The sequence below is a fragment of the Podarcis liolepis genome (assembly GCF_965112155.1).
Source record: "Podarcis liolepis genome assembly, chromosome: 16".
Taxonomy (NCBI): Eukaryota; Metazoa; Chordata; class Lepidosauria; order Squamata; family Lacertidae; genus Podarcis; species Podarcis liolepis.
The window spans coordinates 10,816,007-10,841,462 of NC_139567.1; the positions used below are offsets into that span (position 1 = coordinate 10,816,007).

General features: G+C 46.2%; 1 protein-coding gene and 1 long non-coding RNA gene across 5 annotated transcripts; one reads left to right on the forward strand and one right to left on the reverse strand.

The window, feature by feature from the left end:
- Positions 1–77: 77 nt before the first annotated feature.
- LOC310695698 (matrix metalloproteinase-17-like) lies at positions 78–25,278 on the reverse strand. 3 transcript variants are annotated; one of them, XM_083480526.1, is made up of 11 exons: positions 25,087–25,278; positions 22,310–22,763; positions 20,212–20,344; positions 17,423–17,600; positions 16,164–16,447; positions 14,274–14,450; positions 10,313–10,403; positions 8,200–8,282; positions 6,042–6,194; positions 4,394–4,651; positions 78–2,821 (listed from the first exon to the last, which is right to left on the reverse strand). In XM_083480526.1, exons 2-11 carry the CDS (start codon positions 22,499–22,501, stop codon positions 2,523–2,525), a joined length of 1,848 nt encoding a protein of 615 aa, XP_083336652.1. In that variant the 5' UTR covers positions 22,502–22,763; positions 25,087–25,278; the 3' UTR covers positions 78–2,522. The 3 variants fall into 3 exon arrangements, with proteins under 3 accessions (XP_083336652.1, XP_083336653.1, XP_083336654.1); XM_083480527.1 differs by having other exon boundaries at positions 25,083–25,278; XM_083480528.1 differs by lacking the exon at positions 25,087–25,278 and adding an exon at positions 24,532–24,698.
- On the forward strand, positions 8,871–23,885 carry LOC310695843. Of its 2 annotated transcripts, XR_014520276.1 has the most exons (4): positions 8,871–9,359; positions 9,583–9,632; positions 10,285–10,447; positions 23,597–23,885. It is a non-coding gene; the product is annotated as an uncharacterized lncRNA (long non-coding RNA). The 2 variants fall into 2 exon arrangements; XR_014520277.1 differs by having other exon boundaries at positions 8,873–9,632.
- Positions 25,279–25,456: the final 178 nt, after the last annotated feature.

Consider the following 25,456-nt stretch of genomic DNA (forward strand, 5'->3'; position numbering starts at 1 on the left):
ATAGACCTCCACTTGCCCAAGACCCTGGAGAGCATCTGCTGGTCAGAGTAAATAATATTGGGGCAATGGTCTGACTCTGCTGGGAATGGGGGGAAATTTTATTTCACTTTGCATTTGAGGATGAATCATTCTAACCCACACTTCCTGAAGCAATGTAGGAACTGAAACATGGCAAGCCTTCAAAAGTTGCCCTTCTCTGAATTTTGCAACGCAGCTGTCCAGACAAATAATGTGTACAAGAATGCATATATAGTCAGGGGAAGTGTAAGAGGACAGCATACAAAATGAATGGCGTTGGGGGAAATCACTTTGCTAAACTGTGCATATTAGGTAAAAAGGCATACCAAAATAGCAGAAATTCACACTAATGTCCTGAGGTTGTTTCCCCCCACCCCACCCCCTGCTGCTTTCCAGGAGTGTCAAATGTTTTTTTCATAAAATACCATGAAAACAGGCTTAGATTGTTCCAGAACTGAAATGAACAATAACCAAAAAACCAAACAAACCCCACAACAGCATGATTTGATATTAATTTTAATTACTGCTGATAAATGTCCAAGGCTCTTTGTGCCCATTTTGTGCCTCTGGCAAGGCGGAAACTGGGTTAGGTGCCCCTATTGCCCATCCAATACAGCGGTACCTCGGGCTAAGAACCTAATTCATTCTGGAGGTCCGTTCTTAACCTGAAACTGTTTTTAACCTGAGGTACCACTTTAGCTCATGGGGCCTCCCGCTGCCACTGTGCCACCGGAGCACGATTTCTGTTCTCATCCCGAAGCAAAGTTCTTAACCCAAGGTACTATTTCTGGGTTAGCGGAGTCTGTAACCTGAAGCGAATGGAACCTGAAGCATCTGTAACCCGAGGTACCACTGTACAAGAAAGGTGAGCAACGGGCAAGCTGGGGGTATCTACAGAGAGCACGTCTCTGTGTGTTTCAGGTGGAGGGGATTGGACACCAGATCTGCATCCTCTTAAAAGCGGTTCTTAAAAGTCTCAATTTACAACAGAGTCTGGAACGCCTAGCGACTCGGGTGCTGAATGGCCTTCCCTCCCTTTGGGATTCCTGTTTCAAAAACAGCAAATCCTGCACACACACTCCCCTCACCCCTCCTCGCCTTAGGCAGCCCTATTCTTTTCAACAGAGTCTCTGTGGTTTTCAGCCTACAATGACGCTTTGTCAGTCAGCCCGGCAGGCCCCGGCAAGCGGTTCTGAATCATTCCACAGCTGCGCTAATGGCCCAACCACAGGAAGAGGCTGCCGACAAGCTGCTCCTTGGAGTGAAAAGTGACTCACGGTTTCCTTTCCAAAACAACAAATTCTGTCCCTGGTGCCAGTGGCTCACAGTGAAGCACTTGGGGGCGAAGGCATCATCAGAGAAGGAGGCCACCTTTTTGTCTTCTGACATACAAAAAAATTCTGCGAAAGACTAGCTAGGGGTGGTCAGCTTCAAGCTCTAAGGGCTCCTCCACACAACCTGGTTTGCTTTCACAAAGCTTCTATAGCCAATCTTTATTGAGTATTTGTTCTGATTTGCTTATGGGGCGTTAATATGTCAATAAGCATTCGCCCTGTATTCACCCCGTTTTGCTCACGGGATGTTTAAAAGTCTTCCCATTAATTATTTTTTCACCCCCCTTTCCCAACTGCTTTCCAAACTGCTTTGATGTGTTGTTTTAAAGCGGATATGTTGCAGACAGGCAACAGAGCAAACTTTAATCCAGTTTATTTGAGCAAACTTAAATTTCCCAGTTATGCTCTTGAATCCCCGTCCCCAGCAAAATATTGACAGTCTACAGGGGTCAGCCTGGGAAGGTAGCCCATCTAGGAGAACTCTGGTCCTAAACCTCCACTGCCTTGGGGGACATCTTTGGGAGGGGAAAAAAGGCTTGAGAGTAAACCCTACACAAATACAGAGTGGAGTCCCAAAGATGGCTGCATGGCGTCTTGCATGCCTCCTTTCGGCAACTCCCGCAGCCAAACTGGTGCCTAACATATTGCTCTGCTTTCCTTTGGACCACATCAGCTAGGCTGGGGTGGGGCCTTCTCATCTGGGACAGCCCAGGACCTCCATACATACTGCCCTGACTTGTGCCCTGGGGAGGTCACTTTGGTGCTGCTAACATAGAGGTTTGACTTCACCCTGGAAGCACACTCCGCTGTCTCTTGAGACAGACAGATGTCAACACTGCAGGCGTTCCACATAGGACACTCCTGGATCCTGAAAAACCTTTTGCACTGTGTCCCCTTTCCTGCTGCATTTGCACCAAAGGATTCCTGTTTGAAGAATTTCCTTTAACCATAGGCAGAGCCACTGCCCCTATCACTGAAGGACTGTGATCTCATCCTTGCACCCAAATCGCTTCCCCGCATTGTGCTTCGCTGGGGATGTCTCTCCCTTTCCTCTCTTTCTTCCTATTCTTCTCCTTCCCTCCCACGGACGTGCAATGTGGCAATTGGGGTTGGTGCTGCCGAGGATCCTTGTGGAGCAAAGTGATGGCCAGGCAAGGTTCTGTGTCCTTCCTAGGCAAATCCTTGCAGTGCCAGGAGAGCCACCACCAGGCAGCTGAGCAAGCCCCACGACATTGCACGAAAGGCGGAGCAAAAGCACACACATCGTTCCACCTCGAGCTGTGGACCCCGCAAATCCGGCCGGTGTTCGGCTCCTGATGCAGGGCTGGTAGGCAGGCTCCGGGGAGGGTACAGTTCTCCTGTGCAATCCAGCCAGTCCTTAGCTATGGATCGAGGGTAGCCAGTCTGGGGCTTGAGGTTGTGTGGCTCAAACTTCCAGTACTCCCTGCCCTTAAAGGCATACAGTGTTCCTGCAACAAGACAAAAAGGGGCATCAGCAACAAATAAGTGGGATATTTAAGAGGACAGGACAAAGGGTCCTGCCAGACAGGGTTTCTGTTTTTTGTGGGTTGTATTCTGCAACATAGGGATACGGGTGGCACTGTGAGTTAAACCACAGAGCCTAGGGCTTGCCAATCAGAAGGTCGGCAGTTCGAATCCCCACGATGGGGTGAGCTCCCGTTGCTCGGTCCCTGCTCCTGCCAACCTAGCAGTTCGAAAGCACGTCAAAGTGCAAGTAGATAAATAGGTACCACTCCGGCAGGAAGGTAAATGGCATTTCCGTGCGCTGCTCTGGTTCGCCAGAAGCGGCTTAGCCATGCTGGCCACATGACCCGGAAGCTATACGCCGGCTCCCTCGGCCAATAAAGCGAGATGAGCGCCGCAACCCCAGAGTCGGCCACGACTGGACCTAATGGTCAGGGGTCCCTTTACCTTTACCTATTCTGCAACATGTCATTGACGCGATAATAATGCATTAGCAGCGGATTGATCATTCCACTTCCTTAGTTGTTCTGCGCTGCTTTGGCAATGCTATTGCATTATTATCGGAACGTGTTTCCACCATTTGGGAGCCACTAGACAGGACTGCAGGCAACTCCAGTCAAATGCAGAGAAAAATTAAGTACAAGCTAGTACTTTCCAAAAAAACAATCCCAGAGTCTTTTCTGATGTGGATAATACAGACTGAAATTCGCAGGTGTCAGAAAAAGTTATTTATGTATGCCACTGCTGTGGCCCGTGTTTTGTTAGCCCAAAAATGGAAAACAGGCAAGGTCCCGACTAAAGAAGAATGGCAACTTAAGCTGATGGAATATACGCAGAATATAGAAAAGGAGAACAAGAAGAACATACGTTTAGAGAAGATTGGAAAATGTTTATTGAATATATGGGAGGAATTTGTGCACACTTGGAAACATTGGGAATTAAGATAAATTCAACAGTGTAAATAAGCTTTGCTGGATGTAATAATGGAATACTGAATGGTTTAGTTTATGTAAAATATGCAGGGATTTGTGATTATGCAGAATGAACCATGGAAAGAGAAGAAGGGAAGTCATTTATATTTTAAGGAAGTGTAAATGAGTATTCTAAATTGTAAAACAGAAAATTTAATAAAAATTACCGTATTTTCCCGTGTATAAGACTCCCCCATGTATAAGACACCCCTTATTTTGGCAGACTCAAATTTAAGAAAAGGGGGGGGAGATGGCACAGAGTTGTTGAGCTTCTTTTGGGGAGGATTGCCGAAAATCGCTTCCCTGCATGCGTTGCAAAATCCGCCTCTCATCTGTCCCATCGCCAGCAAAAGCTGCCAATCACCCGCCCAATTGCTGCAGCATCAGCCAAGCAACACCAGCCATTGACGCAGCAACCAATAACACGCACAATATCTGCTGACAGCCATGGCAGCAAGCAATCAAACACCCACACTATGTATAAGACGGCCTCCCCACTTTTTAGCATAACTTTAAAAGAAAAAAACCTAATCTTATACACGGAAAAGTACAGTATATATATATATAAATTAAGTACAAGCTCACCATCGTTCTCACTCAGCACAGCATCTACGGAGGCGGGGAAGTGTTCCCAGGGTTCTCTGTGGACGGGGAATTCTTCTTCCATATGCGCTGTGGCTTCATCATAGCACCAGTGCAGATCTCCCTTGAAGAAATAGGTTTTCCTGTCAACAGGCCACGAGAAAGCACCATCGATGCCCCCCTGGGGCAGCCCAAAGTCTGTGACAGGGCGGGGATAGCCCTCTTCCACACCGTTGTCCTTAAATACCCAGTACAGAGGTCCTTCAGCAGGGGAGAGAAAGAGAGGACATCAATAGCAAGGCAGTGTTGTGTAGCGGCTAGTGTGTTGACCTAGGGGACAAGGGCTTAAATCCCCACCTACCCATGAAGCTCATGGAGTGAGTTTGAGCCACAGGGTTGTTGTGAGGATGGAGAGAGGAGAACCACATGCAGCACCTTGAGCTACTTGACGAAAGCATGGGATGTAAAGGGAATACATAAATAAAATTTTTTTTGAATGTCCCAGCAAACACAACAAGTTGTAGTGTCTCAAAAACTAACAATTTTGTTATGGCAAACCCAGCTCTCATCAGTTGGAAACAGGATGTGAGATGGACCTAGGTTTTTTTAATGGTTTTCTATTAAATTTTCTGTTTTACAATTACAGATAAATATTTTACATCTTAAGATATCAATGACTTCCCTTCTCCTCTTTCCATTGATCATTTTACATATCTCATATCCCTGAATATTTTACAAAAACTATACCAATTGGTTTTCCATTATTGCATCCATCAAAACTTATTTATACTGTTGAATTATCTTAATGATGCCAGCGTTTTCAGCTGTACGCAATTTTTCCCCACATATGCCATAAACCTTTTCCAATCTTCTCTAAATGTATGTTCTTCTTGGTCTCTTACTCTATATGTTAAGTTTGCAATTTGTGCATATTCTGTCAACTTAACTTGCCAGTCTTCTTTGGTTGGGACCTTGCTCATTTTCCATTTTGGGGATAACAAAACATGGGCCGCAGTTGTTGCATACATAAATAATCTTATCTGACACCTGGGAATTTCAGTCTGAGTTATCCCCAGCAGAAAGGACTCTGGGTTTTTTTGAGAAAATACTTTTAAACATTTTTCTCAATTCATTATAAATCATTTCCCAATACTCTTTTACCCTTTTACACATCCACCACATATGAAGGAATGTTCCCTCCACCGCTCTACACTTCCAGCACTTATCTGATTCTGTCTTGTAAATCTTAGTAAGCCTACTTGGAGTCAAATACCACCTGTCAATCATGTTCAGGTAGTTCTCCTTCAAAGAATTACTTGCTCTAGGACAGGCATGTCCAACAGGTAGATCGCGATCTACCGGTAGATTGCGGGGTGTTCCTGATAGATCCCGGTTGAGCTCCGGCCCCTCAGCAATTTCGTTACAGAAAAGCAGAAAAGGGAAAAAACCCAAATCTCCACAACTTTGGCTTCCTAAAATCACTGCCAGTTTTTTTACGACAATGAGTAGATCACTGCCAGTTTTTTTACATTGTGAATAGATCGCAGTCTATTGGGAGATGGACGTCCCTGCTCTAGGAGATGGACCTAGTTTGGACTTTCTTATGCAAGCCAGCCCACTTGCCTCGCACACAGGAACACCCACCCCTTACCGCTGAAGAAGAGGATGCGATGATCTATGTGTCTCTCATAAACGGCGTCTACTTTGCGCAGCGTGGAAGGGAGGCCTCGCCAGAAGCCGCTGATCAAGGCTGGGCGCAGAGAAGTGAGGTGACGACCTTGAGTCAGGCGCCAGAAGTACTGACCTGCCATATGGTGGGGGGGGGGTGTAGGAAAAATACAACGTCACATCCCAGCTAGGAGAAGCAGCTTGATATCTCTTGGTCACTCTGCAACATGACAGAATGTTGCGAGCTGACCTACCACTATTCCAAGCACTCTGTCATAAACACACACCATTCTCACTGCTACAGATTGCGAGAGAGCAGGTATGATTTCCTCTGACATAACACACTGTCAGTTTGCATTTCTTAGTGCAGAAATTATTGATCTGATGTGTAGAGGTCTTTCCTATTCTAATTAATTCAAGAGGGTTCTGGAAGCTTCTGTGTGTGGCAGAAACAAGCAGAAGGTTCATGATGTTTGGGTTATTCCTTCTAAGAAGCTGAGTACCGCTGGCTTAAACTGGTTCTGTTATCTCTTCTGTCTGTCAGCGGTCTCAACCTGTGGGTCCCCAGATATTGTTGGACTACAACTCCCATCACCCCTGAGCTCTGGCCTTGCTAGCTAGGGGTGATGGGAGTTGTGGTCCAACAACACCTGGGGACCCACAGGTTGAGAAAGGCTGGTCTAAGTCATGCTGACTATAATAGTAAGGCCAGAAGAAGCCTGGTTTTCACTTTTCTCTTTCTACCTCTTTTCCTTTCTGGTGTGGTGTTCTGCATATAGTATGCTTAGTGTTAAGTTTTAGTCTTATTATAAGTTATTTACGTTTAAGTTAAGTCTGCTGCAACTGGATTTCTTATGGACAGTGCCAATCCTGAATGTATTGGATTTGTGACCATTATGCTCATTTGCCTTCAGTAGCAGTAAAGCTCTGCTGGATGAAATACAGTACAACTGCCTCTGGTCATGCAACGTGTTTAAGTTTTTATTCTGCTAACTATATGTTGGAGTTCTGCTCTGGATCATATTGAGTTGAATTACATGACATACAGTACACATCTTTACTGGGAGAAGAGTCTCTTGTTCCAACTCGATGATTCGATGTGCCCAGGGCAAGGAAAGGCACGACCCATCCATGCTTTTCATAAAGAGGAGGAGCATCAGAATGCACCTTGCATACATTGGTCCATTTAGCTTAGTTCCACCTATCTCTGGGGTAGCCATAAAAGATGCCCTCCATATCATAGAATCGTAGAGCTGGAAGGGCCCATTTGCAAGGCCTGTTGTTGAGCTATTGGTCACACGCTCCCAGAAGTTGCAACAGGCATGCCAAGTAAGAGATGGGGCAGACCCCCAAAAAATAAAATTCATTGAAGGGGCCAGGCCCCCTCAAAGTCCCATGCCAGCCATACACACATGGCACAGGGCATGCTCACGTCATGCACGCAAGCTATGGAGCACCCATGCAACACAAGAGCATGCCTGCCACATAGTGTGCACAAGTAGGTAAGGTAAATGTAAAGGACCCCTGGGCAGTTAAGTCCAGTCAAAGGCACTATGGAGTTGTGGCGCTCATCTCGCTTTCAGGCCGAGGGAGCCGGCATTTGTCCGCAGACAGTTTTCCGGGTCATGTGGCCAGCATGACTAAACTGCTTCTGACGCAACGAGACACCATGACGGAAGCCAGAGCGCACAGAAACGCCATTTATCTTCCCGCCACAGTGGTACCTATTTATCTACTTGCACTGGTGTGCTTTCGAACCGCTAGGTTGGCAGGAGCAGGGACCGAGCAACGGGAGCTCACCCCGTCACAGGGATTCAAACCGCTGACCTTCTGATCGGCAAGTCCTCGGCTCTGTGGTTTAACCCACAGCGCCACCCATGTCCCTTCAAAGGCCATACTCATAGGGGCTGCTGGGCACCGGAGTCCAGCAACATCACATTGGCTCCAGAGTTTGCTGACTGAGGTTGGCTCTCAAAGATTTCAGACAGGGTTCTTTTCCTGCCGGCCCTGACGTTGCCAGGTTTTGAATTTGGGGCTTTCTTCTTCTTCTTTTGCATGCAAAGCAAGCATGTTCTGATACCACTCATCTACTGCTGGAAGAAATGGCTTGACAGAACAAGATCACAGAAAACGCCACAGACCTTTGAAAAAGAACGTTTCACCTCTGATCTGAGTGACAGCGTCAATGTTGGAGGCACAGCGATCGGGGAATTCCTTCCCGGACCTGAAACGAAGAAGTGGGGGAAAGGCAGAGATGTGACTCCTCAGTGCGGTGTCTTTAAGTTTATCTTCAAGGAGGAAAAGTTGGCCACTCCTTATCCATTCATGTTCACATCCCTCCAGTGGGCAATAGGACCTCAAGGGGTATACATTGTTCTTCCCCGTTTTATAATAAATAATAATAATAATAATAATAATAATAATAATAATAATAATAATTTATTTGTACCCCGCCCATCTGGCTGGGTTTCCCCAGCCACTCTGGGCGGCTTCCAACAAAGAAGAAAAATACACTAAAATGTCACATATTAAAAACTTCCCTGAACAGGGCTGCCTTCAGATGTCTTCTGAATGTCAGGTAGTTGTTTATCGCTTTGACATCTGATGGGAGGGTGTTCCACAGGGCGGGCGCCACTACCGAGAAGGCCCTCTGCTTGGTTCCCTGTAACTTGGCTTCTCGCGGTGAGGGAACCGCCAGAAGGCCCTCGGACCTGGACCTCAGTGTCCGGGCAGAACGATGGGGGTGGAGACGCTCCTTCAGATATACTCCTTCAGATATACTTATTATCCTCACAATAACCCTACAAGGGAGGTTAGGCTGACAGAAAGTGATCCCCACATGGAGGAAGCTATTTCACCCCGCACACTTAATTTTTTTTTTAAAAAAAAATCAGGCCAAGAAAGAATTTGGGGCAATAAAAAGGGATGCAGCAACATCTTGATCTTCCAAACCGCAGAGCTATGAAAGGAATGCTGATCTACCGAAGCAAGCCAGTCAGTGAATCAATACAGCAGGAAGAGGATAGATTTGCACCCTCCCACAGTCCAGATGTACTGATGACTCTGCCATGCCTGTTTACACCAAAGTTAGCAGTGACCATGGGATCAACACAGGGGCTGCAGAGCATGTGCAAAAGGCATAAAGCTGCAATGGCACATATGGACAAATCCAGAATTTGAAAGGTGCCCAGTTGATCATCTTCCCAGACCTACTGAGAGGAGCCTAGGAAGTTGCCCGTACACAGCACCATACTGTAGGAAACAAGAATTATTCCACTGGGGAAAGCTACAGACTATTAAGGTGATTTTCGAAACAAAAAAACAAAAACAAAAAAACAAAAAACAAGTAAAAAGCCTGGGTCCTCTTTTGTTAATGGGTATGATTTTGAGCTGCATAAAACCCTCAGACAGGAGGAAGATTTATGATGCAGAATTCTCTGTTAACACAAGAAACAGGAAGATGCTTACTCAATGAAAAACATTGCAATGCCTATTTTTATTTTTATATGCCATGTGCTCAACAGACAGCAGTCCGACATTTCACACAGTAAACCTAGTGGGCAGAGCAACAAATGTGAGTTTAACTTTTGTACAAAGGATTGGTGTGTGTGTGTGTGTGTGTGTGTGTGTGTGTGTGTGTAGAGTGGAACCTCGGTTTTCTAACGTAATCCGTTCCAGAAGACCATTGGAGTTCCGAAACATTCGAAAACTCAATATGGAAGCCTCAAAACAGAAAAATTAACACGAAAAACCCAATACGGAAGCCGCCTCGGAAGTTCGATTTCCGAAGCGCTATCAAAAATGGAAGCATTTACTTCTGGGTTTACGGCGTGAGGTTCCACTGTGTGTGTGTTGTGTGTGTGTGTGTGTGTGTGTGTGTGTCGCCAGCACAGCAGCTGAATTATAGTGTGTGAATGAGGGCCAGAAATTAATTAGGGAGCTATACTTGGGTTGCAAGTTAGCCATACATGTTTTATATGTAGTTCATGTTGCTGAAATACAACTCAGTGCCTGCAAGCACGGCCAATGGCCAAGAATGATGGACACTGCAACTCAGCCACATCTGGGGGGGGCAAAGGCTCCCCACACCTGCTCTGTGCCATCATTTGCAGCATCATACTCGATACTGCAGATGTATAGCTGCTGGGAACAACAACTCCGGCGTCGAGTGGGGTCCAGTGCATGCATATGCGGTAAAGAACCCTTTGTCTATCCCTTTCCCCAAGGTATGTGGTAGAAAGGGCCCTTTCTAACCTGAGGGCAGGGAAGTCGTGCGGCAAGGAGAGAAGATCTGGGAGCAGCGAGGTTACCTCTGGCTTCTCCGTAGAATGAAGAACTCGACTTCCTGAAAGAGAGAAAGAAAGAGAAAGATAACATGGATGCGCAAACGTAAATACACAATTTGCTTGCTTGCTTATTTATTTCCCAGCACAATTCAAAGTGTTGGTGCTGACCTTTAAAGCCCTAAGCGTCCTTGGTCCAGTATATCTGAAGGAGCGTCTCCACCCCCATCGTTCTGCCTGGACACTGAGGTCCAGTGCCAAGGGCCTTCTGGCGGTTCCCTTGCTGTGAGAAGCCAAGTTACAGGGAACCAGGCAGAGGGCCTTCTCGGTAGTGGCGCCCACCCTGTGGATGCTCTCCCACCAGATGTCAAAGAGAAGAACAACCACCAGACTTTTAGAAGATATCTGAAGGCAGCCCTGTTTAGGGAAGCTTTTAATGTTTGATGCATTACTCTATTTTAATATTTTGTTGGACGCTGCCCAGAGTGGCTGAGGAAGCCCAGCCAGATGGGCGGGGTACAAATAATAAATTATTTTATTTTATTTTATTTTTTTATTATGGCATCTTCTATCCCACCTTTACTCCAAGGGGGGTCAGAGTGCCATGCATCCCCCCCCCCCACCAGCTCCATATGATCTTCACAACAACACTGTGAGTTAGTTTGGGCTGAGTGTTGGCAGCTGGCCTGCTGGCACCCAGCGAGCTTCATAGCCAAGCTTACCACTACACCAAACTGGAGTGAGGGGTATCTGGAGTGGGTAGCCCACATCCTGAGCTGCGTGCAGGCCCTTGGCCTAATATCATGTGATCTGGCACCCTCCAGATGTTTTGGACAACAAGTCCCATCAGCACAGCACTGGAAAACATGCAGAAACCTTTAGATCAGGCTTCCTCAACCTCGGCCCTCCAGATGTTTTGCGACTACAATTCCCATCATTCCTGACACTGATCCTGCTAGTTAGGGATCATGGGAGTTGTAGGCCAAAAACATCTAGAGGGCCGAGATGGAGGAAGCCTGCTTTAGAGGGCATCAGGTTGGCAAAGGTTGAATTCTGCAGTTCTGCGGAGCTTTAAATATCACCTGCTCTAGCACTGCTCATCATCGGCTATGGCTCGTGATTTGCTTATTTATTGTCCAAACTCAGACTGCTTTCAGTCTGCATCTCAAAATGTGAGGGATCGCTTTGTTTTGTTTGGGAATATAAGGCTGGTTGCAGCATTAACAGTTATGAATTTATCACAGGGTGGTTTCAGAGGTGCTTTTACCAGGCACACCCAAAGCGCGTATTATCTGCTGGTACACAGCCCCATTCTGTAATAGCCAAAAAATTCAAAATGATGTTTAAAAGGATGTTATGCTGGAAAAATATGTGTAAAACTAATAAAAAAAATATTTATTAAATAAAAAATAAAAATGGAAAGTGTAATGCTGGTAGACAACAAAAGAGGTTTAAAGACTCTCTCAAGGCAAATTTTTAAAAATGTAGTATAAACACCGACAACTAGGAAACAGTGGCCTGCAAGTGCTCCAGTTGGAGAACAGCCTTTACCAAAGGTGTCATGGGCTTTGAAGATGCTCAAACTCAGGACAAAAGGGATAAACGTGCTAGGAGGAAGGCACACTTGGCAAATCCACACCATGATCAACTCCTGCCTGGAAACCTATGTCCCCACTGTGGAAGGACATGTGGATCCAGAATTGGCCTCCACAATCACTTACGGACTCACTGTTAAGGCCGTGTTTATGGAAGACAATTTTACTCGACTACGAATGATCGCCAAAGAAGAAGAAGATACAGCCAAAGTAAAAATATCCCATTTCATCTGCCAGAGTACGAGAAGTTGACTCTGGAATACAAGCACGGCTCTGCTTTTTCACATCCCTAAAGACGTCTTTGCAAAATCCCAAGGATTTCATTTTCCAAACCAGATTCGGGACTAGTTTTTCCCAGCCTGCACGTGTTTTTCTGCAACTCACCGAAGGAGCTGTCAGGATTCTCTGACTATAGAAGGACAGACTGGGCAATCCTAACAGGCCTTTCCATGGATCTTAGGAAAAAACGGTAAGTCTATTAATCTAAGTGCGGCTCTGTTAAGAATTTGCCCAGCTGGAGCAAATATGGGCATACAGTTTGACGGATCAGAGATGTGCAAGATTAACACTCTTTGGCCCTAATCCTCTTTAACAGGCCTATTTGACCTGCTACAATATGTTATCTAGAGAAGGGGAGGACAGGCTTCAGTCCAGTGAGATCTGTTTTGTTTCTTCCCAGAACCCCAAGATGTACTGTATTTATTTTAGGTAAATATACTGCTCAGTTACTGAAGTCTCTGTCAGGAGTTTGTCCTACACTCGAGTAGGACCCCGGCAGAGACACATGCCCGACTGGCATGTTCCCTCCCTCCTGGTCGATTGTTCGGGAGCTTCAAAAGCTTTCTTCTGCCCGAACATCACAGCGACCGATGCCAACAGACACCGGCACACTTAGGGATCCACAGAGTTTGTGCAGCTTGTGTAACAGAACTCAGCAACTCAGCATTCTGGCTAATTTACTTTATTTACATATAAACATACACGGAGCACTTAAACATGGCTCCCTCTTTCTCTAGAGTCAGACAGTAAAGAGAAAAAACAAAGGACAATTGTCCCACTTCACGGAACACAGTAACACAAACATCCTGTCTCTGTCACTTCCCACTCTGTGGAGTCAAAACAAATATAATCATGTGAAAGACAACAATCCCATGACTGCAATCACAGAGCAGGAATTCTAACAGACTCTAAGTGGTGTACATAGACATGCATTGGTGAGTGCTGGGGGTACCCAGACACACCATAATGTTTCAAAAAGCCAGGGGTCATGGCAAGGAGGAGATACTGTCAAAGGGCAACCCACCCCCATCAGTGGTCGTGACCTGCAGGGAAGCAGCGGTGGGGGAGAGATGAAGGGAGGAGGAAGGAAGCAGACATGAGAGAGACGCAGGCAGAATAAAAAGGCTGGAATGGATCTATAGCTTCTGTCTCTGTCTGCTTCTGCAAGCAGCAGTGGGAAGATTTGCTCCAGTGCTGGCAGTAAAGGATGAAGAAGAAGTCAGGACTCAGCTACAATGGCAAAGAAAAAACGCTTTATATGCTCTGTTTATGCATTCTAACACTGTGACACCAGATGGCGCTGTGGAGGTCTGTTTTTGCTAACTCGATTTCCCCTACGAAGTTTACAACGTGTTTAACTGAAATGCTTCTTTGATTTGTCTAGATCCAGCCTCATCCTCCAGAAAGAGGGCTGGATCTTTGGCAAGTAAACTGAAAAATCACGGTTTTGTGGCATTTTTGTGAACAACTTAGGGGTTTGTCAAAAAAAAGCTGAACAACCTTCGAGTTTTCAAAAATTAAAAAAAAACTTTAAAAAACTTTTAGGGTGTCCTGGTTGTTTTTACTTTTTAAAAAATATGGCGACCCTATCCAGAACAGGCAGATGAAGACATCTGTTTTGATCAATTTGGGTAAGCTTGTTATCTAGTTAAAGGTAAAGATCGTGAAAATTAACTGTACCTTTGTATACTTCTAGTTATCATTACAGAGATGTTAGGAGACCCTTGCCTACACAAGTCCCAGAGATTGATTGTTAAACCACTTTGGAAATTGCAGCTCTGCGAGGGGAACAACTCTCAGTACCCTTAACAAACTACAGTTCCCATGATTCTTTGGAAGAAGCTACGGCTGTTAAAGCAGTATCATAGTGTTTTAAATGTGTGGTGCAAATGTGGCCTTTGTCACAAAATGCTCAGCAACCGGAAGTCAGGAATCCTTGCCGATCTACTACAAATCACCCAGAGACCTCTCAGTAGGTCCCAATGATCTAGAGAGGCTTAGATAAAGTCCTCCCTAGAGTAGGTCCATGCTGCTCAGCAATCCAGCCACTGCACATACCATAAAGCTTCTGTATCTCAGTCCGGTCATCCGCTTGCAGCTGGTATTGCAATGGGTCTCCCACTGGTCCCTGGTAGTAGGGGCGCATGATCGAATGCTTGGAGGGTGAATGTGCCAGCCCGAGGCTATGGCCAAACTCGTGAACTGCCACAGCAAATAGGTCGGTGCCAAAGTCGTCTGCCAAAAGAAGAGCATGGCTTATCGGGAGAATCACAAACACATTGCCAGGGCAAACCAACCACAGAATAACATTTGTAAAAAACAACAACCCATTCTTTGAGGAATTATAGGGACAGAACTACCTAAAATGTATAGAAACCTATTCATATACTGTATGCAACTACAGCGGCAATAATGTTACTTGCCCAAATATGGAAAGAAGCAGAAGTCCCAGCAAAGGAAGAATGGATACAAAAACTTATGGAATATTCAGAAATCGCAAAACTTACTGGAAGAATAAGAAATCAAGATAACAAACTTTTTATAAAAGAATGGAAATGGTTTATTGAATATTTACAAACAAACTGTAAACAGATAAGGACATTGGCAGGATTATTGTATTACCCTGCAGGTTCCTAAGAGTATATATTTAAAGAAGATGAATAAATGAGTAAATAAGTTAATTTGGATATGCAGAAGATATTAAAAATAAATTTGAGGAACTGCAGAAAGAGGGGGAAGGAAGTCAAGTTTTGAAATGTCAGAATGATTGTAAAATTAGTGAAATGTATAAAATTAGTGAAATGTATAAACTTGAAAAGCATAAATAAAAAAATGGAAGAAAGAAAGAAAGAAAGAAAGAAAGAAAGAAAGAGAGGGAGGGAGGGAGGGAGGGAGGGAGGGAGGAAGGAAGGAAGGAAGGAAGGAAGGAAGGAAGGAAGGAAGGAAGGAAGGAAGGAAGGAAGGAAGTCCATTTAGCCCAATGGCTTGCACAAGGCATACATGTCCATTCAGTATCAATCCAACCATGGCTGGGGTCACCAACCTTTTCAGCTCCGTGGGCACATTTAGATTTTTGAATGAGTGTCATAGGCACCACCCCATGTGGTTACTTCTCCGCTCCCTAACCCCAGAGCAGCCCCCCACCCCTGAAAAACAGGAGGAGAGAAAGCATGCCCATAGAGACTAACTTCCCCTGTGCTAGAAGGAATCTGAGCCTTGAAAAGCACATAGGGCTGAAAGAGGAAGCTCTCTGTGATTTTGAGGAAGGAAAAGGTAACCGTCACTGCTAAGAGGGTGGTGGGGAAGGGGCTCAGAGTCCTCACAAGCACCAGTGGAAGACCTGAAGGGTCCCAGACAGGTGCAAAACAACCAAGAGCAGATGAACTGCTGAAAATGTGCCTACAGAGCAAATGGTGCAAGGAAGCCTTCATCAACCTTCCCAGTGCAACAGACACCAAACTCTGCAATCACTTCAGCACCGAATTAAATACCCAGGCAGTTTAAGTGATTCTAAGCGGATGACTATTTCGCCAGCTCTAGGGCCACATTCTAAAAGGGTGCTGGATGTCAATAAGATCAACCAAAGGCCTGGTTAAAGAGGAACGTTTTTGCCTGGTGCCTAAAGGCGTATAATGAAGGCGCCAGGCGAACTTCCCTGGGGAGAGCATTCCACAGACAGGGAGCCACTGCAAAGAAGGCCCGTCTCATGATGTTACGATGATGTCCACTGATGATCAGTGCTGGCAAAGCCGAGTGCAAAGCACTTTGTAAGCCTCAACCATCAAGTGGATAGTGACTAAATATCCCAAAAGGAAATTGGGAAGACAAATCCCTCTTCTAGTTGTGGCAGTGGCCCTGCCTCCACTGCCACTGTTTCCCTTCTCTTTATGGTGAAATACACCTTGACTCTTCCATCCCCAACCCACCATGCAAAGAAAGCCAAGTCACCTGGTGAACGGAACGTCCATTCCTCGTCGCCATCAAAGTGGACGTTGCCAGCCCTCTGAGGGTCTCCAGGAAAGAAGGCATGAGCGACCATTCCACCCGGCCCATCGAAAGGGTAGCCATCGCGGTGGTCCAGGCGGAGGAACTCCACAGAGATGTCAGCCGTGTGGCTGCCCACCTCGTGAAAGTTCAAGGGTGTAGCTTCACTCCATACCTTCAAGGCATAATACATCAATACTCGCATGGTCTCTCGGCTGAGGTGGGCTTCCCGTGGGTAGGTCTTCACTCTATGTTGGAGACAATGTACAGATGGGAAGCAACCAGATCCCTCACCTCTTTGGCCTGGACCAGACACAGAATGGAAGGTGAGGAGACCCTTCTTGGATCAAATCAAAAACTCGTCTAAGGGAAGGTCCATTGGTGAAGGCCCATCGCAGAGATCTCCTCCTGACCCCCTCACAGCTCAAAAAAAATGATTTGCAAGGAGTCTGTAATCCACTATTTGTTGAGGGATGATACTTCCGAAACTACCAAGATTGTTTTGGAGTACTTAGCCGAGATCTTGAAAAGCTAAAGTTGCCTGATTTATTCAATGGTTGCTATTTAGTCTTTGATATATTGCATGTATTTGGATTATTAATGAATTTGGATGACTTTGTATGATTTTATGATTTTGCTGTTTTAACTTCAGCCAATAAAGGCTAGTTACAAGTTACAAGTGAAGGCCCACATAGCGACCTGATAGTGTCAGGCTTTGGAGAGTTAGATCCCTCCCACTGCCCTCAATGCCCACCAGGTCTTGGGAGAAGGGGGTCAGGAATACTTTCCAAAGACACTGAGACTGTCAGCTGTCTCTCCCCTGGTGCTTCTTCTTCCTGCTGTTCCTCTTCCAACATTTCCCAGCTTCTGAACTACAGTATGCCCTTCTGCAAACCACTATTCTAAATCTATACTGTCCTCCTGTTCTCAGGAAGGTTCAGGAGAAGGGGGAGGCGGTCCCCACCATTTCTCCTCAGTTCAGCCCAACAGGTAGACTATCTAGCATGCAGAAACCCTTTCTTTGTTTTCACGTTTGTCATGCACCACCAGCTTGCTTCATCTTTCAGGCATACCGAAACGAGGATGGGGACCTTGAAGCCTTCCAGATATTGCTGGGTTTCTATCAGCCTCTGCCAGGGCTGATGGGAGACACAGTGCAACAACAATTACTAGTGGGAAATGGAGCAAATAAATACATTGGAAACAAGAATGCCGATACCTACTTCCAGGAAATGTTCCGCTTCGTCCAAACCGAGCCTGCGCTCCGCTTGCTCCGACTCTTCCTTCTCTTCCGCCTTTTCCTGCTCCTGCTCCTCCGCAGAGGAAGCTTTTCTGGGAAGGTGCTGATAACGTCGGGAAGCGAACAGCGGGGCATTCGGATCAGAGCCAACGTGGCATCATCTGTTTGAGTTCAAGGGAAATAGAAACAAGGGAGGGCTTTGTAATATGGTGCCATGAACGAGGACAACACACACACAAAAAAACTTTGAGTAGGTACCAATATAAATATAGATGGTTGCTGTTGTTTTGTGCCCCCTGGGCTTGGTGCCCTGTGTGGGGGAATCACCCATGCCACCCTAAATCCGGCGCTGATCGAAATGTAGCTCAGAGTGTAGGACATCTGCAGTGCATGCAGAAGGTCCAAGGGTCAATCTCCAGGCAGGGCTAGGAGAGACTTCTGTCTGGAATCCTGGATAGTTGCTGTCAGTCAGTATAGACAAGTTAGATGGACCAATAGTCTGACTGTGGTGGCCTAGGACTCGGGCTTGGACTCAGAACCAGAGGAGACTCAGTCTGCACCAGATCCTTTGCCTCAGGCATCATCTGAACCAAGTCTGGGGCCTGGTCCTGAAGAGTTCCAGTCTGCACAGGTTCTCCTGCAACAAACACCAGCCTGAGCCTGCCCTGGCTCCAGATGCGGGGATTACCTTGTTGCCTTCAGCTAGGCCATCACTTACAGCTGCTCCACTACCAGTTGGGTCAGGGGAGGCTGAGGCGGCCCCTGGGTCTAGTAACTCACCGACGTCTCCCGAGCTGCAGAGACTAAGGTCTGAGACAAGGAGAGACCTGAGTACTCACAGGAGGAGTGCTCGCCTTCGGGCGAAACAGGGAGGTGAGTCGCCGGGGGATCAGGACCGGCTGCTACCCTGATAAAGATAAAAGACTGTCGGACCCTGCCCCAGGTTGCGGGAGCAACATTGCTGTATGCTAGATGCTCCCTGAGATCCTGTACCTGTCCTTGCCTGGTTTCCTGCCTCGTGTCCTGCCTTGGCTCTGTCGGACTAACTCCTAGCGGAAGCTTCGGATTCTGTTCCGGTCCTGGACCACGTTTCACGGGTTACCCCTGGGCCCAGCAGTAGAAGCTTCCTATGTTCCTAGTCCAGAATCTTGCCTCCCTCAAGTTTAGGGGTCACCAATATGGTGCCATCCAGATGTTAATAGACTACAGCTCCCATCATGCATATGTACATATGGCTGGGGCAGTTGGGAATGCACTCATCAGGAGTTCTCCATGCTGCCTGCCTGAGCCTAGTTTTTGCCAAGGTAGTGAATCAGTGCCTGAGACTTACGGTACCACATCAGACTGCAAGCGAATGCTCACAGTTACATTTTGGGACCGATGAGTATTTGTTGTGTGCACACCCATGTAAAATCTGAAGTGGCTCAACCCGGGCACAGAGTTGGCTTGCATGCAGACGTTGAACCATAATTAAAACACAAACTGTGGTTTAAGGCAAATTACGGGTGTGCTCATACAGTGTGCTCAAACACAGCTCATTTTGCTCCCATAGTCTGGTGTCTTCTGGTATCCAAATCTGGGCTTGTTTCCTCCAAACAAACCGCAAGCAATAAGCCAAGAACAAAACTTGCGTTCCAGCCATGGTTTGTTTGGAGGGGAACAGACCACAAGTCTGGATTTGGATGCCATGATATTTAAGATTCTGGTCATCTCTGAAAGCCCTCTGAAACTCATCAATTCAACTTGGCCTCAGACTTGGAATAACAGTGGAAAACTATGTGTAGTTTTATTCAAACAGGGTTAGGCAGTATGGTTTGGGACTACAATTCCCACCAGCCCCAGACAGAAGGCCAATGGTCAGGGATGATGGAAGCTGTAGTCCCAAAAGTTGGTGGGCCAGGAATCACATTTACGCCTGCCTTAGAAGATTAGAGGTTTTGTTTTTTTGGGAGGTGCATATTCTGACCCCCACCCCCTGGAATTCTACTTTAGTCTAGCCTTTCTGAGCATAAATCCTGGTCTTATCTGTACTTGGATCAATTCCAGACTCAAGAGATTACATCTGCAGAGCTCACTTATACGGGATACAACTGGAGATTTTGGGAATCCAGCTTTAGAGCTGTTCATTATCTATCTGTTTGTTTATAAACAACAGAAAAGTTTTCTGGGCAACTATTTAGCTACATAATAGAACAGAATGATTGAATAGAATTCTAGAGTTGGAAGGGACCACAAGGGTCATCAAATCCAATGCTCAAATATTTTGTCCAATGTGGGGCTTGAACACACAACCCTGGAATTAAAAGTCTCATGCTCCACTGACTGAGCTATCCCAGTTGGGAGATCGATCAATCAATCAATCAATGACTATAAATAACAAACTATAAAGCAGAGAATAAAATCAGGGTAACGAAATCACACAGCAACCCCAGGAAACAATGAAAACTGATTTTAGATTTTAAAATTAGGAATTTAAAAGGGCTGGGCTGGGAGGGAGGTCTTAATCTCCTACCCGAAAGACCATAAAGTAGGTGCCAAAGAAGGAGCCAGTCCAAGTCTGTGCAACACAGAAATCTTTTACCCAATGCGGGGTTCGAACAACCGAGGGGGGATTCATAACCAAGAGTCTCTACTGAAACTTCACATACTGGCCAGCATGCTGGTACGAGCTACAAGGTTAGTGCTTCAATACAAGTCTGGTGTGAACATAGCCGGTGAGAAATAACAGGAACTAGAATTCTTAAGAGTTGCTTTTTAAAAATAGAACTATACCTGGAATCCCAGTCTCCGCAATGCCTGCAAAACGTTGCATTACACGAATGGCACTGGTTACTGCCTCCCAAGTCTGCAACTGGCCTGTTATGGGATCCGCTGGAGGAAGGTATCCATACTGGGTCAGCCACTCCTAGGGGAAAACACAACAGGTAAAGATCTCTGGTCAATGTAGCTTTCTCACCTTTCTTTCCAAGATCTCAAATCCTCTAACCAGCCTTTCTCAACCTGTGGGTCCCCAGATGTTCTTGAACTACAACTCCCATCACTAGCTAGCAAGGCCAGAGCTCAGGGATGATGGGAGTTGTAGTCCAACAACATCTGGGGACGCGCAGGTTGAGAACCACTGCGTGCCAAAGTCCTGTCCCTTTGTGTTAGTTGTCTGATTCACGGATTCATTTGCCGGGAGCTGAAATCAATAGTCATGTCATCCCTGCCCATTGGCCAAGAAGGCCGAGGCTGATGGGAGTTGTAGTCCCAAATATCTGGAGGGGACCAAGTCAGAAAAGGCTAGAATACACCAGGCAAAAAAAAAAAAAAGAAGACCTGTCAAATCGAGCATCCAGTTCTCAAAGCGGCCAGCTATGGGAAGCCCAAAAAGTACCACATTCCTGTCTTTTAGGAAGGCTTTGAAGACTTCTCTGTTTCAAGTGGTTCTGCCCATTGATACCTATTTTGCTATGATGCCCTTTGACAAGAGTTGGATTTGTGGAAAATAAATTTCATAGTATCTGCTGAATGTGTATTTTATTACTCCTGGGTGGCAGCAGCAGAGCATATAATAAACCATAATCATAATCTTGTCATATATATGTATATAAACACTGATGTACAGTGGTGCCTCACAAGACGAAATTAATTCGTTCCGCGAGTTTTTTCGTATACCGAATTTTTCATCTTGCGAAGCACGGTGTCGGAAAAGTTTTGGAAAAGCTTCAAAAATCACCAAAAACCTCAAAAAAGGCTACCACACCGCGTTCTATGAGTTGCTCCTCGAAGTCAAGTCGCAACTTATTAACGGTGTGAAGAAAATGGAAACAAACTTGCAAGACGTTTTTGTCTTGCGAAGCAAGCTCATAGGGAAATTCGTCTTGCGAAGCAGCTCAAAAACCGCAAAACCCTTTCATCTAGCGAGCTTTTCGTCTTGCGAGGCATTCGTCTTGCGGGGCACCACTGTATTTTGATTCATAAACTACTACGTAAGTCACCTTGAGATAGGGCTGCCATACATCCGGGTTTTCCCGGACATGTCCTCTTTTGGGTGGCCAGCATGCCTCTCCCAATGGATTTTTGTATTTTGTAATTATTTTTATTTGTAAAATTTTTGGGTGGGGAGAGGGGTGGCCAGTAGTATTTTCGGCGACCACCAGGCCTTCCACAGCCCTCCGTGGGCAATGCTAGGCCCAGTGGAGTCTCTAGAGGGCTTTCCTGGCACAGTCTTCCTGGGGCCGCTCAGCCTCCCATCTTTCAGAGGGCAGGAGACCAAAGAGAGGGGAGGGGAGGAGGTGGTGAGCAGGCGGGCGAGAGGGAGGGGTCATTGGCAGGGAGGGGGCAAGCAAGGGGGCTGCAGGGTGGCGGGGAGGTGCCCCAAACTTGTCCGGGTTTTGGGACTCCGGATTATTGGAACCCTACGGTTATGTACTGAAGTTCTCACCCTGGGCCAGCAGGGGGATACTGTAGATAGTTTTCACTCAGGTCCGCATATGCAAATAAGGAATTGAAAGTGACGTTCAGTGATTGGATAGTTACAGAAAGTGGTTACTGTTGCTTTGTAGTGGAGCTCTATATAAGCAGGTTGGCTGAACCCTTTAGTTCAGTTCTGTTCTGGGCCTGAGAATAAACAAGAGCTGTTTGAAGAATCGCTGTGTCGTCTGATATGTTCACCCACAACCTAACACCTACCTTGAGAGGGTTTACTTGGAAAAGCAGGGAGTGCATGTTTTAAAATAATCAGTAATCAATCGGCTTTCAGTCTGTTGCACAAATTTCCGTTCGAGCAAATGTTGCATTGGATTCTTCGGTTGCTGCACAACCTTAAAACTCACGCTAGCTGGCAGAATGATTGGATCTGGGGTACCATACTCCAGGAACAACTTACCACAATCTCTCCGCTCTCATCAGTGGGAGTGGGCCCGGGATGGGCAAAGGATGGCAAAGCCAGAAGCAGCAGCAGCAGGAGCAGAACCAAGAACCCAGGGAAAGGTAACAGCTTTGTCTCCTGCCTGCACTCCAGCTGACAGCGTTGCTTCATGGGACGTTTCTTGGGCAAATGCCCTTTCCCAGTCTCCATCCAGTTAGCAAAACACGCTGCTTTGAGTAGGCTCCCCCGCTCTCCAATTCTCCCAAGTCTAAAATGAACAGCTCCAAAAGCAGCCTTCACAATCCAGCCAATCTTGCTGATTTTGTTTGAAAGGCCTTGCCGTCAGCTCCGATTCCAGGCTGGGGATCTAGGAAAGCTGCCGTTTTGTTCCTGGGGGTGGGACGTGGGCAAAAATGCATTTCTGCAGTTGCAAACATCACCTCCCACGCCAGAGCCTCAATGGTGGAAATGGCTGAAACAGAAAGAGGTCAGAGTCTTCCTATGGAATCGTTCAACAAGTAAACCAAACTTGGCAATGTACTTCTTTCTAGCAGTTAACATCAACATTTCCAAACTCATCCCTGCATCCCCATCCTTTCTCAAAGGAGCCCAGGGCAGCAAATACATGATTCTCACCTTTATCTTCACAACTAGTGGCGTGAGGAAGTGTGGAATGCAAAGTAAAAAAAGGCTTGTCCACACTCCCGTTTTTTCCATCATTTTCCCCTGGAAAAACCTGCTCCTTACCTCTGAATCTGAGCAAATTGATATTTGCTCTGGTTCAGCAGTAGCTATAGAGTGGGTTTTCCCAGGGGAAGCAAAGAGGCAAACACAAAACCACTCAGACCTATGATTTTTAGGTACAGGACCAGTGTGGATGAACCTTAAATCAAAATGATCTTCATGAAAGGCCTTGTGCGTTTTGAGAGCAGAGTGCTTAGTTTGGCTTGGACTGGGTAGCGTGTAGAGAAAGGGGAGATTTATAAGGGAAGAAAACTACAAGAGAGAAAGCTGCTGAACTGCAAGGAAATTTTAGTCAGAGGTGCCAGCACAGCTCTTAGCATATTATCCAGCAGCACTGGGACTTTTCACAGCATCGAGTAACAACACATGATAAAATATCAGGACTCGGTTACAACAAAATCCTTTGTGCTTTTCACACTCTCTTATGTCTACTAAATGTTGTTAGAACTAGCTTATTTTACAAAGCAACAATGTGCCCCTTAAAAAAAATTTTTTTTTTAGGTTGCAAAAAAGAACTGCCAATAAACCTTCACTTTTGGTTTTATTTTGTTTTGTTTTTAGAGTTTGGGGAAGGTCCACAGTCAACAAGGACCGTATGAAGAAAGAGCGATTTGCTTTTGTCCTGTTCTGCCTGTTGCTGCCGTCGCACCAGCAAAGATGGACAAAGAGAAAGCCGGAGACAAGGCAAACAGACTGAGGCTGGAGCCATGAGATTCAGGGTGTGGTGGGCAGGGAAGCTGAGACCCCTTCCTATCTGCGTGCCCACATGCTCCCAGACAACCTGTTTACTGAGCATTCATCCTGATTTGTTTGCAGAGAGATTAGATGGCATTAAATAGTCAGGGAGCAATTGCTCTGATTTGTTTGTGGGGAGGTTAGATGAGATTGCGTCAAAGGAAGTGGTTTCCAACACAGTCCTGCGCATTTCCCCAACACCTTTCTTAAGTGTTAAAAAGGCCCGTCTTATGCGAAGCACATTTGTTGCACAATCCAAAAACCGAGCAATTTGAATTTGCTAGGATGTAATTGAATCCCACGACAAATAAGCGAAAGTCTGAAAGTGCCCACACTGTGTCCGCAGAGTCGTGCACACACAACTACACAAACACTTAAAGATTATGAGTGAATGAATTGTTAGGGCCAACTCTGCACAGTCTATGCCAGTCCCAAAAAACAGGTGAATTGATCCTTGGCAGAAACTGTTTGCCCGCCTACCAATCCTTGCCATTTCTGCTCCCCAACTACAAGAAAACAGAACTAGAGGCCACACAAAGACACCTAGTTTGGCCCTGTAGCTTTTAGCAATGGGTGGGCAAAGCACTGAGCACTGGGGCAGCCAGCATGGAGTCCTCAAGATGTTGTTGGACCACAGCTGCCATCATCTCTGACCACTGGCAGTGCAGAGTGGGGCTAATGGGAGCTAGAGTAAGGCAACAATATCTGAACAGCTCTCCTCTAGCTGCCCCTGGTTTTTCCCTCTCTGGGATTACAGGTACCTGCTGTTGTTTCAATGGGTCATCACCATTCTGAAACAATCATCCCTGTTCATAAAGGCCAGAAATTCCAGTGCAGATTCATGGACCATGCATCTAGGAGATCTAAAGAGGAGTCCCTGTCGCTATCTGTCTGCCTCTGTTTCCTATCTGAAAAACAGCAACATGGCTGATTTCACAGGCTTGTTGCAAAGGCAAACCTATTGAGACTTTTACATATATAGTAGTTGTTGTTTTTAATATACACAGGGGCTCGCCTCATTCATTAGAGATTGGTACACACCCTGCCAATACTCTTAAGGAACTGTCTATTAGAGAGGGATGTTTCCCCTCCACCTTGACCAGAAATATCACTCCTGCTATTGGGTGTGTGACTATCATTTCCCAAGAAGCAAAACTGCCATTCAGGCTCATCAACCCCCTTCCCTCATCCCCACAGAATTAGCTTTCCTCTCTTTCTGTCTTCTCCGGCTTCCAATTCGCCTCTTCCAACTGGAAGCACTTGGGGATTCGCAGGAGTTACCATCTTAAGATCCTAAAACGGGAGCTGTTACTCACGTGTTCAGAAGTGCCAACACGCTCCCCTCCTCCTGACTGGTCCCCCAAGAAGAACTTTGCTCCAATTCTGCTCTGCCTTCAGTGGAGGGAATCTGCCGGCTGATGCTCTCTGGAACAGGGCTGCTCAAACCACCCATTCCTAGCGTGGGGCTAAATCTCAGCAGCTGAGACCCCTCCCCATCCAATCCCACTCCATCCAAGCCAAGCCCAGCTAGCTCTGCAGAGACTCTGGCGGCGGCTGTAATCTGCTTTGCACAACTTAATAAACAGCTGCAAGCATCTCCTGCCTTTGCACTTAACTATTATTGCCTCTGGCTGCTGACTCCCTCCCTCGCCCTCGTTCGGGGTTTTTTTTTATGCTTCCTTAATA